Source organism: Phragmites australis, chromosome 6 (genome assembly GCF_958298935.1).
Source record: "Phragmites australis chromosome 6, lpPhrAust1.1, whole genome shotgun sequence".
NCBI lineage: Eukaryota > Viridiplantae > Streptophyta > Magnoliopsida > Poales > Poaceae > Phragmites > Phragmites australis.
Genome location: NC_084926.1, coordinates 13,746,736 through 13,765,380, shown reverse-complemented (window position 1 = coordinate 13,765,380; position 18,645 = coordinate 13,746,736). Strand labels below are relative to the sequence as shown.

The following is an 18,645-nucleotide window of genomic DNA, read 5'->3' as shown; positions in this document are numbered from 1 at the left end:
CGGGCGTGAACTTTGACGAGATATTCACACGTGGAGAAGGCGTTCTACGACCTGCGACAAGCACCACACGCATGGAACACGAAGTTCGATGACACTTTGAGGGCTCTCGACTTTGAGCAAAGCGTGCATGAACTTGCCACTAGAGATGGCAATGGGGCTCTGTTCCCTGGTAACTCGCAGGAAATTCCCCTATTAGAGGATGTGTATATGATCCTCACGAACTTATATGGGGATAGAGACGGGAAGACGCTCCCTGTTATATCCCTGATATCACATATATACATATTTTTCTTAGTAGATAAATGTATAAATATTATTACGTAGGGAAGATAATCAATTACTCTTATTATTTTTGTCTAACTACGATATTTAATCCATCTTGTATTAATTACCTTCGTATGCATCAATAAATTAATTATTTATACTACGGACACATTGTTAATATATAGAAATGATCAACTATGATTCAATTTTGCATCCTTATCATGGATCTAATCCTCGTAAAATTCTCCACGGGGATTGGAATGGAAGAGAAACATTTCCCCGATAGCTAAATGGGGATGGGATGGAAGCCCGTTGCCATCCCTACCTGCAACGTACCGGCACGACCATGATAGCATGTAGCTCCTCCTTGGAGTCCACTGGATGATCTGATTATCACAGGATTGGTGGAGGAGGGACAACCGGTCGACTACACACAAGATTTAGAGGGAGTATTGTTAGGATAATCCGTGTGTTACTGTTGCAGAAGTATCTCAATTACTATAGGAACTGTGCGCTGGTTACTGTAGCAACCAATGTACTGTATCTATAGTAGGCTGGTTGCTGGCCTATAAATATAGGGTGACCATCTGTACGGTGTGTCATGTGTCCTCAGATGGAAGCTCGAGATGAATTTCATCTAATTAGAGGCTGTCAGCAGCTATAGGCTTTTGGATGTTAGAATAAACATCAGAAGCTGTTAGCAACAAGAAAAACACCGAATGTGCTTCGTTGGTAGAAAACACCGAATGTGCTTCATCTGATGTAATCCTTTAGAAACTGTTAGCAGCTATAGATTTTTGGTTGTTTGAATAAATGTTAAAAGCTCTTGGCAGTAAGAAAAATTCATATGTTCAATATGTACTAGTATGTGTTTTATTAACTCACCTCCCACAGGATCCGAGTCCAACAGAGGTATGGCAACGGATCCAAGATGTTCAGCTGCATCCGGGAACAAAGGACACAATTCGCTGGTGCTGGACTGGGTATATGCAGTACACAGCAAAATCAGCCAACAAAATGTTCTTCCGCGGAGCGACTCAGTCCGCAGGGGCGAAGCAGGCCTGGTCTTGGGCTCCCCCAAAGGTAGGCAGAACGTCGGCGTCGCCATGGGTTGCAGGACTCTGATTCTTGTGCACTGTGCGATCAGGCGTCTGAAACTGCCGATCTCCAAGCAGGTCCGGTGGGAGATTCTGAGTTGGATTGGATTGCTGCAGCGTTTACACAAGGACGAGCTCAGCATTACCGATTCGTGGATGCGCCTTCGTTCGGGACTCCTTAGCTTTCCACGCAAAGGAATCGACTCCATGTTCATGCTTGTGTCTTGGCAGCTGTGGAAGGGAAGGAACAGCCGGGTGTCGGGTGTTCAGAACAGCAACCGTTCCTCAACTCGTCGATGGAATCAAACAGGAAGCTGACCTTTGGATCACAGCGGGTGCAAGACACCTAGGTTGTCAGCTTGCGAGAGAATAGTAGTTTGTCACGTGTAATAGCTATAGCTTGGTCGTTCTTTTTCCTGTATAATTAAGCTTGTAAGGCTCAGTCTTGGCAACCGTCTAGTACAGCTCGTGTTGTTGTAAGGTCATCAACCATTTAATTTCCTCTTACTGAAAAGATTTACACAGTTCTCCTGTATATTCTAGAAAACCCAAGTTGAAGATTGGACTTGTATAGCCGTAATGTAAGAAATCTGATGCAAAATAGCGTTTCCTCTACTTTCCTTCTTTATCTAAAACACGTTGTGTTTCCTTCACTGATCCCTGGAATATGTCGAGCAAATGTTTTAGCATTGTTTTGTTTGTTCAAAACTGATACAAGCCATACAATGCATCTCGTGAAGCTGAAAGGAGACACGACAGCAAAATTTCTAGATGACATCCCGAGACGCATCGCCACCCCTACCGCTGAATCTGTAACCGTGCCACCGCGGATCAGGGGATACAGCCTCGCATTTCTCAACCCAACGCGAATAACACCGCAGATGAGGGATCAAAAGCCATCATATTGGAACAGATTGGAATCTACCGGCGGCGACCTAACGGTGAGTACGTAAAGGTAAGGTGGTTCCAAATGGACCATGCGGTCGAAGATCCGACCGATGGAGTGGAAGAGTCTAAAAAGATCGTGAGCTCGCCTCGGCCATCTTGGTGGAGGGGAGTGGAGACGGCGCGGTGGAAGGGAGAAGGAAGTGGCACTTGGCAGCCGGTCGGGTCAGCTTCCATTCGATGGCTTTTGCTTTTGTGGGCCGGAGCTGGAGGAGGAGACGATAAGACCAAGCCCAGGAAAGCCGGAAATGGCGCGATCTTTCGGCCCATCTGAGCCTCCAACACAAGACTGGGCCGTCCACACGTCAGCCCGCGCGGGGTTGCAAGCCCAAGCGCTCGGCTCGCGGCTCGCCAGCGAGACCACGAAGCCGAGCCGCTCTCGAGGCCCAATTTCATCGGCGAGCCTCCGACTCTGAGGCCTGCCGTGCGTCGCGCCGGGTACTTGCTACTGCGAGTAGCGAGTGGGCCCCGGGAACCTAGTGGTCCAGGTCCTTGTTTACGCGACCCGGATCCGATGGGGGGGGGGGGGGGGTGCTATAAATGAACGGCCAAGCCCCGTCCTTCCCTTCTCATCTCAGCTTCACCGCGTTGTTCGTTAGGAATTGATTCGTCCCCCATCTCTTCGGTGCGACAGAGAATCAGGAAGCAAGCCTGCTTTCTTCGGAGAGGGAGAGGGAGAATTTCTTCGTCGCCCGCCCACGGTTCGAGATCTCTCTGACTAGGAGCAGAACCACAGGCCGCTGGTTGAAGAGGGGCTCGAATCTTTGTTGAATTGTAAGTTTCTCTCCGCATCTGCTCTTGTTGTTCGATCTAATTATTCTAATATGATGTTTGCTTGGTCTGATCATTGATGGTGCTGGGTTTTCTTAGAAACTCTTCCTCTTGTAGATGTAGATGGTTAGGAAATCATTTACCTTATGAAAAAGAAATAGATCGTGGGGAATTGGGGGTTTTATTTCTTGTTGTGTTATTAGGGTTGATTAGTTTCTAGCAAACATTCGTTCAAGAATTTCCCTTAGGTTTATATTGGATGTAATTCGAGTAGCCCTCTGGGTTACACAAGGCGTTATTGTTTTGTGTTTTGTGATTGTTTCTCAGTTTTAGATTTCTCGGCCTGTTGCGATTAGTAATTTTATCTCTTTTGCTATGCTCTGTTTTTATTAAGTCTAATAGCGAATCAATAGTTATACAAAGGAATTGGGGGAATCTCTCTCTGATTTATGACCTATGAAACTCTTACGAAGATTAAAATTGCCATACCGCATCTGTTGTATAGCTCGACATTATCTCATCAGTCATTCTGTTCTTCTCTTCAGTGAAAATTTGACGCACTAATGGAGTCCAAGGGTGGCAAGAAGAGTTCTAGCAGTAGTCGTTCCTCCCTGATGTACGAAGCTCCCCTCGGCTACAGCATTGAGGACCTCCGACCTGCCGGTGGCATCAAGAAGTTCCGCTCCGCTGCTTACTCGAACGTATGTATCGAACCAATCTGGCTTTTTTCCATCTTTTTTGCAATTCTTGTGGATGATTGGATGCTCACGATGTCAACTGTTTCATCTCCTGCAGTGCGCGAGGAAGCCATCTTGATAGCCCTCTCGTCGACCCCATCCTAGTAGCTTAGATTTCACCTGCATTTCCATTTTGATCTTCCTGAATCTCTCTGGCTAGCTGCTTTCTGGTGACAAAAATATCTCAAGAAGCTGCTTTCTGTCTTGCTCCTCCGCCTTCTCTTTGCTCTGAAACAATGGCAGTCCTGCATGCTGCTGACCTTCCCCCGGTCTCTGCAATCGGGTTTGAGGGATATGAGAAGCGTCTTGAGATCACCTTCTCGGAGGCATCTGTCTTTGCTGACCCTGAAGGACGGGGCTTGCGTGCACTCTCCCGTGCTCAGATCAACTCGGTTCTTGATCTTGCACGGTGCACCATTGTGTCTGAGCTCTCAAATGAGGACTTTGACTCCTACGTCTTATCTGAGTCGAGCATGTTAGTGTATCCGTACAAGATTGTGATCAAGACCTGTGGAACTACCAAGCTTCTGCTCGCCATTCCTAGGATTCTTGAGCTTGCCGAGGAGCTGTCGCTGCCCCTTGCTGCTGTCAAGTATTCCCGTGGGACATTCATATTCCCTGACGCACAGCCTTCCCCGCACAAGAACTTCGCTGATGAGGTTGCCTTCCTGAACCGATACTTTGGCGGTCTCACGTCCGGTGCCAATGCTTATGTGATTGGAGACCCTGCAAAGCCCGGGCAGAAGTGGCACATCTACTATGCCACCCAGCACCCTGAGAAACCTGTGGTTACTCTTGAGATGTGCATGACTGGGGTGGACAAGAAGAAAGTTTCTGTCTTCTTCAAAACCTCTGCTGATGGCCGCACATCCTGTGCTAAGGAGATGACCAAGCTCTCTGGTATCTCAGACATAATCCCAGAGATGGAGATTTGTGACTTCGATTTCGAGCCCTGCGGCTACTCTATGAATGCCATCCATGGCTCTGCTTTCTCGACCATTCATGTGACCCCTGAGGACGGTTTCAGCTATGCAAGCTATGAGGTGATGGGCTTCAACCCGGCTTCCTTTGCTTATGGTGACCTGGTTAAGAGGGTGCTGAGTTGCTTTGGCCCGTCCGAGTTCTCTGTTGCTGTGACCATCTTTGGTGAGCGGGACAATGCGAAGACCTGGGGGAAGAAACTGGATGTTGAGACCTACGCTTGCAGCAACATAGTTGAGCAGGAGCTGCCTTCTGGCGGCTTGCTCATTTATCAGAGCTTCACTGCTACTGGTGAAGTCACTGTTCAGTCTCCGAGAACTGTAATTCACAGCTTTGTCAGCGACGATGAGGAGACCGGCTTGAAGGATGGCAATTCTGATGCTCTTCTGTGCTGAGAAGAGGATGCTGTGAAGGCAGAGAGGGAGGGAGCGCAAGAAGCTGAAATGCTGATGTTGTGTTATGCTGAAATTGAAGAGCAAACGACCTAAGATTTTTATGCTTTAGAATTGCTGCCCCTGGTGAAGCAGTCGAGCCAGATTCTTCATATGTTATAGTTTATAGTTTTTGTATTGGTGTGCTATGGCGTGTGATTATTCTGAATAAACTGCTCTCGGTGGTCAGCTCTGTCTGCCACAGTGAGCCGATGTACTGATCGTTTGAACCTAAATAAAGTCTCTGTTTGAGGAGCAATATGAACCAAGTCTTTTTGAGTACTCAATTTGCATTGGCACTCCATTATTCCTATTTGTCATGGTTGAGTAGTACCATCAGTCTATTATTTCTCCATGTCGAATATTTAATCCGAAGGTGCCTATTCCATCTGGTCTTTTTTGTGCTGGGTGTTACAATGTGAAGAGAATTTATGGATAGTTTTGTCGTATTTACTTGACGTCTTGGAATTGGATTTGGCCATGGTTAATGTGGTGCCGGTGGTGGTTGAGACGTGGGAGCATGTGCAAAGCATCGCCTCGTGTCCACGGGCTCGTTAGAATCTGATACGATTGAGATGGGCACTTCCCACGGTTGCTGGTAGCAATTGATCCGGCAAAGCTGATTGGATCCTCTCTCCCTGCGAGAATGATATCCCAAATGCGATTTCTCTTCGAGACGCGAGGCAAGTGCTGGTGCCGTCCAAGCTGATCTTTTCTTTGTGCTCCCGCGCGTTCCGGAGACTTAGACAGACGACCTCTGGAATTTTGGATCATGGGTGAGAGGGAACCAACTCAGCATCATGGAGAACCAAAGATCCGGGCTCGGACGTCCGCTTCGCGAATGTTGTGAACTCGATCAACATCCGACCAAAACCGTCGTAGCAACTGCCGACGGTTATTCATGCCTCTTCCGGAATGTTGTGTATTTTTGGAAGAGATGCTTTTCGAATCGGCACCAACTTGCCCTCTCTACCATGTATAAATATGTTAGAGCATCTCCAATCGGATCCTTTTCTCATCTCTTACCCTATTATTTAGCAAAAAAACACTCAAATCCTCCTCCAACCGGTCCCTCAATTGAACCCCTATTTTTGAGGACCCCCTTCTTCATATCGTTCGATCCTCAGATGTAGGGGCTTCATATCTGTCAATGAACGCGTCTTCCCGCCGCCACGGACATCTCCTTCGCGCCATCGCAGGTTCGTTCCCCTCCCCATTGCTCTTCCGTTTTGTTCCCGGATGTGTGAGAGAGAGGGGCGGTAGAGGAGGAGACTACCAAAGGTCATCGCTGGCCCCGGATCCCACGCTCCCTGGCTGTCCGAGCGCAGTGCCCTCCCGCGTCGCCGGCGCGCTCGCGCTTGCAAGGCCGAGCGCCCGCCTACTCGCTTCGTTGCTGCCGCCACAAGGAACTCGCGCCCAAATCGACGTAGCGCTTGGCCGAATCGAGCTCTGCCGCCACTCCAATCAAAGTCGTGCCACCCAAATCGAGCTTTGCCGCCTCCCAAATCGAGCTCTTGCTGCCCAAATTGAGGTCGTCCACCGCCCAAATCAACTCAGCGGTCGATTTCACCCGCCGCCAGCCCAATTTCGTACGGTGCAGACTCGATTTGGCTGACCACCGGCTTGATTTCGTTGGGGGCGTCACTAGCAAGGGAGGAGGACACATCCAGGCTGCCGTATTGTCTCTCACAGCTCAGCTCACTTGGATCGAGCTTTCTTGGATAGAGCTGAGCTCACTTGGATCAAGCTCCAGGCTGCTGTATTGTCTCTCACAGAAATGAAGGGGGAAGAAGGCAGCTGAGCTAGCAAGCTTTTCTAGCCGCAGAACCAAACACACACGCCCTTTCTTGCCCAGCTAGACAGAGAGATGATCCGGCCGGCCACTGTGATGCTCAATTTAATTGTAGAAATTTTACAATACTAGAAATTAGGTAACTGTATATTTTACAATGCTAGAAATTAGTATCATGGTTCAATTTGTGTTATGCATGTGCAGGTTACAACAATGGATGGTTTTTTGAATTGATAAGTGAGCAAAATATTGAAGACAATGGACCATATTGGGATGATAGTCAATTTGTAAACCCACCTGAGGAGCAACAACTGTCACATGTAGAAGCTGGTGCATCCCAAAAAGCAAAAAAGGTCAGATCAAAAACCCTCCCCGACGTCCCGCTATTGAAGTATGAAAGAGAGTCAATAAATGTTGAAATTTTCTATGACTAGGATTTGGTAGTTCTTCGGTAATTTTTAGTTATTCTTCAGTAGTCCTCTTCTTTATTCGGTAGAATGTATAAAACTATTAAAAAAAATTTCTATAACTTGGATACTTAAAAATTATACTAAAAACAATAATTTACTATAACTTGGATCAATAGTTCTTCAGTAGTCCTCTATTTTTCTTCAGTAATACTTCTAAGTCCCAATCCACCTAACCACGCCATTTGCTTCAAGGGATGGGAGGCGGGATGCTGTAGCACGACTGCAGCTCGAAGAAATCCTCGCCGACCGACCCCAAAAACCAGTTACTAATCCTCCCTTCCAAATCCCAGCCGGCCGATTGAAGAAAAATCCCAGCTAACCAATGGGATAGAGCTCCTCCTAGAGGCTGTGCTCACTTTGATTTTGGCAGGATGGACATTCTCGAGGTCGCGCCCACCCCGATTGCGGCGGTATGGAGCTCCTAGAGGCTGTGCCCACTTCGAATTCTGACAGGATGGAGCTCCAGGAGGCCGCCCAAATCCATTCCCACCGCGATGGAGCACCGCGAGCCGGGCTTAGGCTTAGGTCCTGTTTGTTTCCACTTAAGATTATAATAAGCAGTTTATAGATAGTGGATTATAATAAGCTAGATTATGATAAGTTGGAGGAAAATAAGCTGTGAGCTGTTTGACAATTTAGATTATTGGAGTCTGGATTGTTGGCAAAAGTCTGCAATGCCCTCAATAGGGAGCGAGGGATTCGGGTGTGGGGTGGGAGGAGTGGCATTGATGGGTAATTTTTTCTAAATTTAATAGGTAGTATAGTAAAAAGTCAAAATAAGTTGAAATAAGCTTCTCCTCCACAGCTTATGAGATTATTATAATCTGGACTTCAGTTTATAATAATCTGGATAAATAATCTATTTATTTATTTCCACTTTACACAAATAAGCTAGTTTATTATAATCTTAAGTGGAAACAAACAGGGCCTTAGTCGAGCTGAAGTACGCATGCTAGGGTCCAGGGACGTGGGGATCGGGTGCGGGAAAGGATGCGCGAGGAAGGAAGAGTGGAGGAGGCGGACACGCTCGGCTTGCTGGGTTCCATCTGGGAGGCAGGGAGAGGCTCATGGGGCTTGGTTGGTCGGTTTGGTCGCTCGGGTGCGAGATGAGAGGTATGGGAACAACAGGGGTTGGTTGGTTCCACCACCACCACCACGGAGAGTATGGTTGGTTAGATTTGGTGTAGAATAATATTCTACACTCTAGGTGTAGAATAAAGCCTCCGTATATATATATACACGCTATATCATGTTCTCTAATTTGCCCCCTCACCATGTATAAATATGTGATCACAGAAGAAATAAATCAATCTCTTGATTGTTCTCTCGATCTACTGACTCTCTTTACATTCATTCTCAAACAGCGAGCACTCCCAAGTCGTCAGAGACGTGAGGCATCGCTTTCCAGATTCATTAGTCCGGACTACGTCAATTTAGTGGGAGTTGGTTCTGTACACCTACTCGCCACTTGCAATTAAACCTCACCTCACTTGAAAGGTCAACAAAACAAAACCTGAAGCTCAACATGAATTGCATCAGATAATCAGTGTATAGTTTCTGCGTAGTTACAACTGTAAATTGACTGAGTTTCCTCTGAGATCAAATGAACAATATTACATGTTACAACAGAGATTACCAATGTGAAAGAATCGTTTACAATCAATGCATGCAAACAATGTACCGTGACATATTATAAAGAATGAGCTCTAGGGGAAGGTTGACGGAAGAACCGCAGCAGGAGCTTCAGTTACCGATGTCTGCATGCTGGTCGAAGATGGCAAGAGGGACGTTCTCTTCCTCTTGCGCCCCCAGCATAACCGGTCTATTTTTCTTTTGCTTCTCAAGTTAAAAGAGACATCTATACAGCTGGTCCAGGGTAGCAGATGAGTCATTGGTTTTAATCTTGAGGCAGAACTGTCTTGTTGTGTGGGCGAAGAGTCAAGCAACTGTCCTTTCGGTGCAGCAGTTGCAAGAGCATTTTGAATTGGGTTTTTTATTTGGCTGCCCAGGTATCCCTGACAGTTCGATGCCTCGCAATGGCATTTGACCTTCTCCCCAAAATGTACAAACCTGCCAAAACCAAGCAAATTATTGTTGCCCATAGCAAATATGATAAGAAATCCACAATTCAGTTTTAGAAAATATTCTGCTGACGTCTGCTTAGCATATCTCAGATTCTATACAACTACAGTGCCTCTGAATACAATCCAGTCTATCAAAAACAACGAATAAGTCTGCCAGTCAGGATTAGCAAACCCAAGGGTAGTTTTAGTTGAGACCAGAAACAAACTAAATAGTTGACTTGGTTTCAGGGGAAAAAAGTGGATACATCTACCACATTGCAAGGTTGTTTTCCCTTGAAGTTCCTTATCCATTCCACATAAATTGAATGGTATTTTTGGTGAGATGATAAGAACAGCTAGAACAGTCCAGAAGCATTAGGCTGTGGAGACAAAAAAAAAAAAAAAGTTACCACAACAATTTAGCTGCATGAAATGGGCTGTTTATAGCTTCTTTAAAAAGTTTGAAAGCAGTTTGAACTAAAGAAGTCTAATCTCCTATCCTGGCTAATGCTTATAGGCTGCTTTATTCACAATTTCACATGACAAAGCAACTACAAAGGGGGCTTAATGATGCATGCAAATTGCAGGGCGAAATAAGCTCCAGAAAGCTAAGAAAATTAGATATTATGGTCCCTGGTACTAAAGTGCGCACTAGATATTCACTATACGGAAAGGTAAAAGAAATGGTACTAAGACCCTAGATTTTAGATGGGCAAATTATTGATCACACGATAACGATAACAATACAAGGGGACAAAAGCTAGTTTGGTCATTTCGGTGCCAACTGCTCAAATTAGATTGCACAAACTTATAACTTCATGCGTCACATTACAATCAGCTGATTGCAGGGAGGCACTTTTTTTGTACAAGGTATCCGTTGCCTTTCCAAATTACAAGAATGTACATATTACCCTTCTTCAATTAAGAATACATGTCCTCTTTATAACTAGAATAGAACAAAATAATTGTTTGAAATACCTGTAGTCATAAGTTAAGGGTTCTCCAACTTTGACGGAACGAGAGGCGAAAACACCAACTCTTGTCTCACCGTCAACCTGCCTGATAAAGCCATATAAACAGTAAGGAACATGATATAATTTATTCTTTTCTTTTTCAAGAATACAATATTACCATTTTTCTAAATTACAGTTTGGCTCACAACTGTGGTTTAGAAAACGTGAAACGTTTCCTTTAAATGTTGCATCTATTGTAAAATCTTTGCTGATTTCGCACATGTAGAAGTTTTTATCACCGCGCAGTCTTATATCCCAAAGCCTTTGTTCACATGTCGCATCGTCAATGACTGAAACAATGTTTAAAAAAGAGGGGGAAAGAACATACATGAGACAACACTGTAGCTTGACTCAGAAGAAAAGCGGAAAAATTTCAGTACATTGATTTCTCAATAGACCAAATTGTCCAAATATGATGGTGCCATGCAACGACGCAAAGGAAAGCTGAACCAGAAAGGGAGTGATAAAAGAAACAATTGAACACAATGTACAGTATTATACAATAGATTCTGAACAGATTATCTCTAAGCCTCCAATAGATCACAAGTCAAAAGACAATGTGGCACAAATAATAAATAAGTGTCCCTGCTCTTAGTTGTAGCTATGCTCATTCAGGTTAGCTATGATAGCTATGTGTTACCTATATGCTACCTTTTGATACCATTTTAAAACTAGAAAGAATTCAAATGATTTTAGAATATCTTCATACTATTAAGCATAGTACTAACTTACTAAGAGTACATGGACCACTGACAAAGTTGAGTAATTTGTTTGGAGACACAAAACATACAAAAAATTAGGTGAAATTAAGCCAATGGAAATGTGAAATACTCCATATTTGAGCGCATAAGCAAAATATGATTCCACCACAACATATTTTACATAGACAGTCATATACCAAAGAACTTGTTTTTTTCTCTCCAATTCTATTTCACAAAAATAATATGGCAATAACTTTACCTTCACCAACATACTCGATTACAAAATCACCTTTCTCCAATGGCTCCAGTGTAATAGCACCCCACCCACACCACTTTGTCTATAAAGGGAAAATGTTGCTGCGATTATAATCAAAGGAAAACTAATGCCATATTTGAGTAGGTAAAATTGCACAACCAATACCTAACTCTCAGAGAACCAATCACTCTCTAAACCAGGTCACTTCTGTTGCCCATATGGAGGTGCAAGCATGCAGGTGTGTGTGATTTTTTTTTTTGTTTCACCCAATGAGGTAACCTCTATCCTACACACGATGCCTAGTCAACTTCACAGGGCACACTATCATTGTCACATGTTGTTTTGCATCCAAAAACAATACAGGGGAGATATTTGGGTTTACTTTGGCAGCAGTACAGAAAGGTAAGGAACCTAAGGGTCTATTTGGATGAGGGGGGGGGGGGGTTGGACTTGATCCTAAAGGTTTAGATCCACAAACACCTACCAAACATGCCTTAAGAGTGAATTTAACAATGTTCAGAAAAATATGTTAGATGTTTTTGTAAATCGCATTGAATAGAAGTTTGACACTGAGGTAACTGTACCACTGCAGATCATGAGCTTTAAGTTAGCTGTTTCATTCTAATACGACTCATATATAAATCAGTGTTTCAAAAATTGCCTACAAGTAAGCCTAGGCACTAGGCTACACCCTCCCACTTACCGCCCAATCACTGCCTAGACTGCCTAATCAGCGATTAACGATAGGTATCACCCGCCTAACACTTTAATGCAAAGATTCTTGAAGAAAGAAAGACCAAAGGAGCTTGACAAATTTGGAAACTGGAAACAAAATAATATCAAAACATGCAGTACTAATATGTGCTGAAAAGAAAACAGGTAGGAGTGAATAAATTGGTAACATAAGTTCCTTGAAAATCAAGTAAGCACATCATTGACAAGAAAGCTACCTTCACAATTTTAATTTTCTTATCCTTGCGGAACGGCTTGTTGGTACATAGGTCTGAGCAGCGGCAATTCTTGGAACAACTCATTGAAAGACCCCTGATAAGTCGGAGTCAAATTTAAACAAACATCTTGAAGGAAAGAAACGTGTATGGATTCTATACTGAATTTGTACATCATACAGAACTTTGTAAACAATCATGCAAACTTATTCAGCAAATATTAGTAATACGCAAAAGTGCAAACATGCATAATATGCACAAGTGCCAGTGTTACTGTTCAGAAAATATGGCACTGCATTTGCTTAGTTTATGATGCAGAAAACAATAGGAATATATTGCCAAAAAGTAGGAATTCAAATGTTTAAACTTAGGCCATGCAGGAATGAAAAACACAGGAATACTATAGTAATCCAAGTGAAAACCATTGGATTAAAAAGCACTATGAAAATTGAGGCGTGAATGTCCGGGTGGGTCACAGGATATGTTGCCTCAGTCTTATGCGAGCAAGAGAGAGAATGAGGTTGGAGTGGAGGTTTAGATTCCTGTGGAATTCCTCCAAAATCAAGGGAAAGGAATCCCATCCTGTGAAATTCCTTTGGTCATTATGATGTTCCAAATGCTCAAACAGTATGCATCTCTATGGAGCAGAGAATCCAACATTTTTCCAGTGAAATCCTATGTCCCAAAAGGGCCTTAGCATAGTCCAAACAGCACTATGTCACATGGAAGAGAACGTGCTCTAAAGTGCTATCATTTAAACAGTTTATATGTCAAGATTTTCCTCGAAACACAAAGTACCAGATAGCATATGGTGCCAGAAATTTTTATTAGAAGTGACAGATGTGGATTTTATGCAAGATTATCGCAACCTGTAAGCACAAATACCTGAACGATGTAAGTGCACTTTAGGGAAAGACAATGATGCAGACTGCATCTTTAATTAAAATCAGCACCATAACAATTAAATGTTGATACAACCGGATGCACATGTTTATGCCTTCTCTTTTGCTAAAAATAACTCTGTTTACATATTTAGAACACAACAGAACATTTGCAGTTCTGCACAAATAATCAAATATTCACTTACATCTTTTTGGCATGTTTCAACATAGTAAGATAAAATACCTGCATTCACAGTCATCTTTGCAAGTAGAATCAGCTCTGCAGTTTGTGCACCCAGTATCCACACGAACACCAGCGCGTTTCTTCTTGATTAAATATACATCTTTTTTAATTAAGAAAAATAATGATGATATGTAATGGTGTATAAATGAAAAGAAGACAAACAGAAAGTTCATCTCACTAAACAGCTCCAGAATCATAGAAATCTTCATTTAATAACAAGTAATACTTTAGGATACTGCGTCTGATGGGCATATAGGGGGGTGGCTTGTATACAGCCTCAGCAAATTCCCTAATTGTTGAATCGATATTAAAGTCTTCATTAACATATGGAAGAGGTAGCCGGCAAAAAACTTCCTGTCAAATAAGCATGTTAGTGTAGCCATGAATAAATATTTAGTAGGCAAGACACTTCATCTTGCTGAGACAATAGTGCTTGTAATGGACCAAGAAAGACACGTCACTGGACTATTTTTTATCCTGAGGCTTTACATCATTAGAAAATTAATCGTGTTCCTCGTTAAATCTTCACTTTCCCATGCATTCCAGTTGCATTATTAAGTACCAAAACTAGCTTAGTACGAAAAAAAGCCCGTCGATTCTAAAATATCTGGTGCTTTGGACTTTCCAGTCTCCAAGGTGCAACATGACCCTAATTCTTATGAAAACATAATATTAAAGATTGGAATGGAAAATAGTAACAGAACTACTTCCAACAACAGATATACTAATGTCATTTTCATGTGGCCATTCTAACACTTCTACACATATTAGTGGTCAACAATGCAAACAAATGACAGTACATATCCTAAAACATCACTTGCTTTAGAATAACCTTTTTTCTGCTTTAAGAAACTAATAAAAATACCACCCAAAAAATACATTCTGAAACCTATCCAGCACTGTTTTTTTTTTTTTGACGGGGAAAACAGTAGGGGAGACCCCTACTGCATAAAATATATTAAAAAGAGAGAGAACTGTACAACAAAGAAGAAGCACAGTCATCGCAAGGACAAGTTGCTACAGAAATTCTGAAAATGATTTATCTAAGAAAACAACATACACAGTTTACATGAAACAACCATAGAAGAAAAGATAGCATTACAAATATTAACCATAGAAGAAAGGTACAGTTCTGTGATGTCATGTGTTCACTGACCTCTACGCTGTTGGTAAAGTCAGCATTCTGTCACCAGCAAACAAAGTACTCCTGTCAGCCACCTCAACCATTACAAATATTAACAAAAGGGTGTGTGGAATGCATTGTTATAATATTGTCCAAGTATAAAGTGAAAATAAAATTTATTATTGTTCACTATTAATCTTCCAAGGATCTAGAGATGAAACAAAAATAGTTGAAAAGTAATGGAGAAATCAGCAGTGAGCTTGAAGCCATGCAAAAAAAGCTATTTTCTTCTGTTTGAAAGTAAACCGGCAGAAATATTAAATGCTCCTTGTGGCAGAATATATTTTATTAGGATAGAAATGAAGAAAATATAAATTAACTTTTATAGGGAGATGATATAAATTAACAAGAACCGCAGAGTCGCAACCCCTTTGAGGAGATGCAAGGACCGAAAGGTATCAGAATAGCACCAGAATGATACTTTTGAGGTGCGTTGAAGATATGTTTTTAGTATAGAGATTTGCCAAAGCTTCTCCCATGTGTGCAAGATGTATCATACAGATTGTTGTTGCACATGCATCCTTATAAAGTGATTATGGAACAAGATCTTGGGTAAGTATAACTCTTATGATGCTACCTTCCTAGGAACTAAAGTAAACACTTCAATGTTCCGGAAGTGGGAGAGGAAAAGGTATAAATGGATTAAAGTAGATCAACAAATACAAAAAATGCTCTTCTAGAAACTGGTAGTCGGATAATGTACCGGTAAGATCAAAGTAACTGAAATAAGCAAGCAAAGATGAATTCAAAGAGAAGAGATGTGTCCAAATCAAGAAAAAAAAATCATAACATCAATTTATGAAAAGGAAAAAAACGAAACTTGCTACTTCAGCATAGTCACACATATATAAATTAAAAATACAGGATAGCCAAGAAAAGACAGTAACTATATTCATATAAAACTGTTTAATACTGACACTAGAAAAATTTCCTCTTGCCTAAATATCAAATTAGACTGGAGAAGCTGTTATTATTTATTTCATATATGACAACATGAAGTGACCAATTTTAAGGGAAGAAGGATAGACCTCATTTTGCAGGAGCCAATCAGAAGGATGTCTCCAGCAAATTGCACTTCCTTGATCATCTTTTAGATGAATCACTGGCCAAGGTGCACATTTTGTATGTGCTGCAACTGTACAACGTCCACAACGCCAAAAGAACATTTTTTGCTTACAAACCATACAGCCCTAATAGGAGACAAAGTTAAAATGATGTGCCACATGATCAAGTAATGCTACCAGTATAAGGACAAGAGTTGAAATGAAACATAATTTCGAAAAACAAAATTCAGGTTTATGCCAGCAACATTGAATATAACTGTTAATCTATTTTTCATGCCTGCAATATAAATCTCTATATTTTAATGGCAGATGTGCCCATTACTCTATTTATAAATTATAATGCATGCTGTATGCCCTGGCTTCGGACCATCAAATCTTGCCATTGTATATTGAATATAACAAGCATCAATATGAAAAAAGAAATAGCTGGAGAAGAGCATATTAGAATAAAATAGGGACACTAGAGTATGACAATCAGCGAAGTTAATTTTTTTAAAAATTGATGTTCTATTTGTAGCTCTGAATTGTATATTTGGTAAAATCTTACATGGTTCCCATTTCCCCAATGTGAACTAGCACATATTGAAACACACCTCATGTTGTAAAGTTGGACTTACATGTTGAGGGCACTTGAAGCTTTCAGTGGTGAAATTTGAAGTATCTTTCACCGCGCAAGTCAGATGGAACATCTCTCGACAACGACTAACCGAGCATTTTATATCTTCTCCGGCATAGATAATCTTGGAGCATAAACGGCATTCAACCTTTGCACAAGTGAAGAAGGTATGAGTAGATAAAAAAAAACCTAGATCTTAAGTCGGTAAATAAGACTAATTACTTCAGGATTAATGAGCTGCAGTATAAACTTCAAATGATAGACAGACGTAATAAGTGCGATGAGTTTTAAGTTGTGAAACGAAAGAAATAAGCAATTCGCAGGTATAAATCTTGGTGCTCATACTGTATGAAACGAGGCCAGTTTTAAGTTGTAAATCTTGGTTCCAGTGTCCCCATTAAAGTAGTAAATAGGTTGCAATGTTTCAAAATTTGTCAAAAGAATTATGTATGTAGTACACATAGAGTTAACCTTAAAAAAAATTCAATGTCAAATTTATCCTAGATCTAAAGAAACAAAATAGACAAGCAGTCAATCCGGCTTCGTTCACCATGCGCTAACAATACCACATGTTTTTTTAATCCTGGTACCAAAGATGAATTTGAAATTGATTTTTGCAGGTTTGCTTAACTTTATGCGTACTACATACATTGTTTTCTATGGAGTTTTTAAAACATTGCAGCATGTTGGATTAATCGTATTTTCACTGCTGGGAAGCCAGAACCCCTGGTCACCAACCAGTTTTCCTATACAAATTATATCCTCTTTGGCTCCTGTTGGGTTTCATCTTTAGCCTACCACAACTTGCTTGGGACTAAATGCATTGTTAATCCACCATATGTGCTACTCCCTGCTGAAAACTATGTAAATTTTGTGACTTTTCAGAGTCTCTTACTATTGGAGGCAACTTTGAGCAGTATTCATCATGACGATAGAGCTGTAAAGCTATTAAGTACAAAATTAAAAGGATGACATTGTTAGAAGATACAAAAGTTGGTTGGAAGCTGTCTAAAGTGTCTTAACAATATGTGACTAGAGGACTAAATGTACCGAACGAAAAAACACACGCGAGAAGCTTCTATACTAATTACTCAGCATCACGCGAGGTAAAATGATTCAGCACTTCCAGGACTGACTTTACTGCAAGAATTCGAGCTGCATTTTCCAGTTGTTGCAAGCTGTCTAAAGTGTATTAACTATACTAATTACCAACTGAAGCATTCGAACTGCATTTTGCTTGAATGAATCTAGAGGGCCTAGAATACCAATTTTCTCAACCCACCCAGGCATAGAGTCAGAGTTAATGGAATTCTATGCAAGCTGAAACAGACATCGGTCTAACAACGCGAAGCATTACGAGCAATAGTGCGTACCGCCTTTGGCGCGCCGGTGAGGAAGGGGAGCACACAGCGGCGGGCAGGGACGCCAGCCGCCGCCTTCCTCGCCGCCCACTCGCTCACGTGCTCTTCAAGCGTCCGAACCGGCGCCGGGGCCGGCACGCGCGCGGGCGTGGGTGACGGAGCGGAGGACGGCTTCTTCCCGCCGCCGCGGCGCGCCGTGGGGCAGGCGGCCACAGCGCCCTCGGCCTTGCCCGCGCCCGCCACGTCGAAGGTGCGCACGCGGCCACTCCACCGGCATCCCGCTGGGAGAATGGTTGCGCCACCGCCGCCGCCGCCCACGGATGCGGACGAAGACGCGGGCGCCGCGTCGGCGGCTGCGGCATCTCCGGCGTGGTCCCCGGCGGCATCGACGGAGAGCTCGGGGAACGGAGGGAGGTAGACGGTGCTCAGATCTGGCATGGCCGCGTGAGGGAAGGGGATACGAGCTAGGGTTTGGTGGGCATCGGGGTTGGTCGGAGCCGCGGAAATGGACCGAAGACGTGAGCCGGGGGGGAGAAGAGGACCCCCCGTGTCTCGCGAGATTTGGGGGCCATTTTGTGAGAGAATTTCATTCGTCTAGCCCCAGGTTATTTCTTTTTTAACTTTTCCTAAGTCCATCCCTCCATCCTTGGAACAAAATGGTGTGAAAAATCTAAAGGGTCCGAGAATCATCATTTTTTGCAGGATTTTTTTATTCGCTTGTTGTTGATGCCTGGGCTGAATTATCGAAACTGCACGTTACTAACTAAAATGAAGTGCAACTAATATTCAATTTTAGGAAGAGTTTATTAATTTTTAAGGGCACGCCAA

The 18,645-nt window shown here is 42.7% G+C and overlaps 2 protein-coding genes across 3 annotated transcripts; one reads left to right on the top strand and one right to left on the bottom strand.

Annotated features, from left to right (window-relative positions):
- The first annotated feature begins 3,888 nt into the window (after positions 1-3,888).
- LOC133921787 (S-adenosylmethionine decarboxylase proenzyme-like) lies at positions 3,889-5,508 on the top strand. The gene has a single exon (XM_062366814.1). It carries the CDS (start codon positions 4,051-4,053, stop codon positions 5,188-5,190), a length of 1,140 nt encoding a protein of 379 aa, XP_062222798.1. The 5' UTR covers positions 3,889-4,050; the 3' UTR covers positions 5,191-5,508.
- Positions 5,509-8,992: 3,484 nt separating this feature from the next.
- On the bottom strand, positions 8,993-18,391 carry LOC133921786 (histone-lysine N-methyltransferase ASHR3-like). Of its 2 annotated transcripts, XM_062366813.1 has the most exons (12): positions 17,830-18,391; positions 16,458-16,604; positions 15,805-15,966; positions 14,750-14,776; positions 13,830-13,947; positions 13,594-13,693; positions 12,472-12,565; positions 11,525-11,603; positions 10,683-10,854; positions 10,530-10,610; positions 9,818-9,931; positions 9,418-9,558 (listed from the first exon to the last, which is right to left on the bottom strand). In XM_062366813.1, the coding sequence occupies exons 1-11, from the start codon at positions 18,253-18,255 to the stop codon at positions 9,856-9,858; spliced, it is 1,482 nt and encodes a 493-aa protein (XP_062222797.1). In that variant the 5' UTR covers positions 18,256-18,391; the 3' UTR covers positions 9,418-9,558; positions 9,818-9,855. The 2 variants fall into 2 exon arrangements, with proteins under 2 accessions (XP_062222796.1, XP_062222797.1); XM_062366812.1 differs by lacking the exon at positions 9,818-9,931 and having other exon boundaries at positions 8,993-9,558; positions 17,830-18,387.
- Positions 18,392-18,645: the final 254 nt, after the last annotated feature.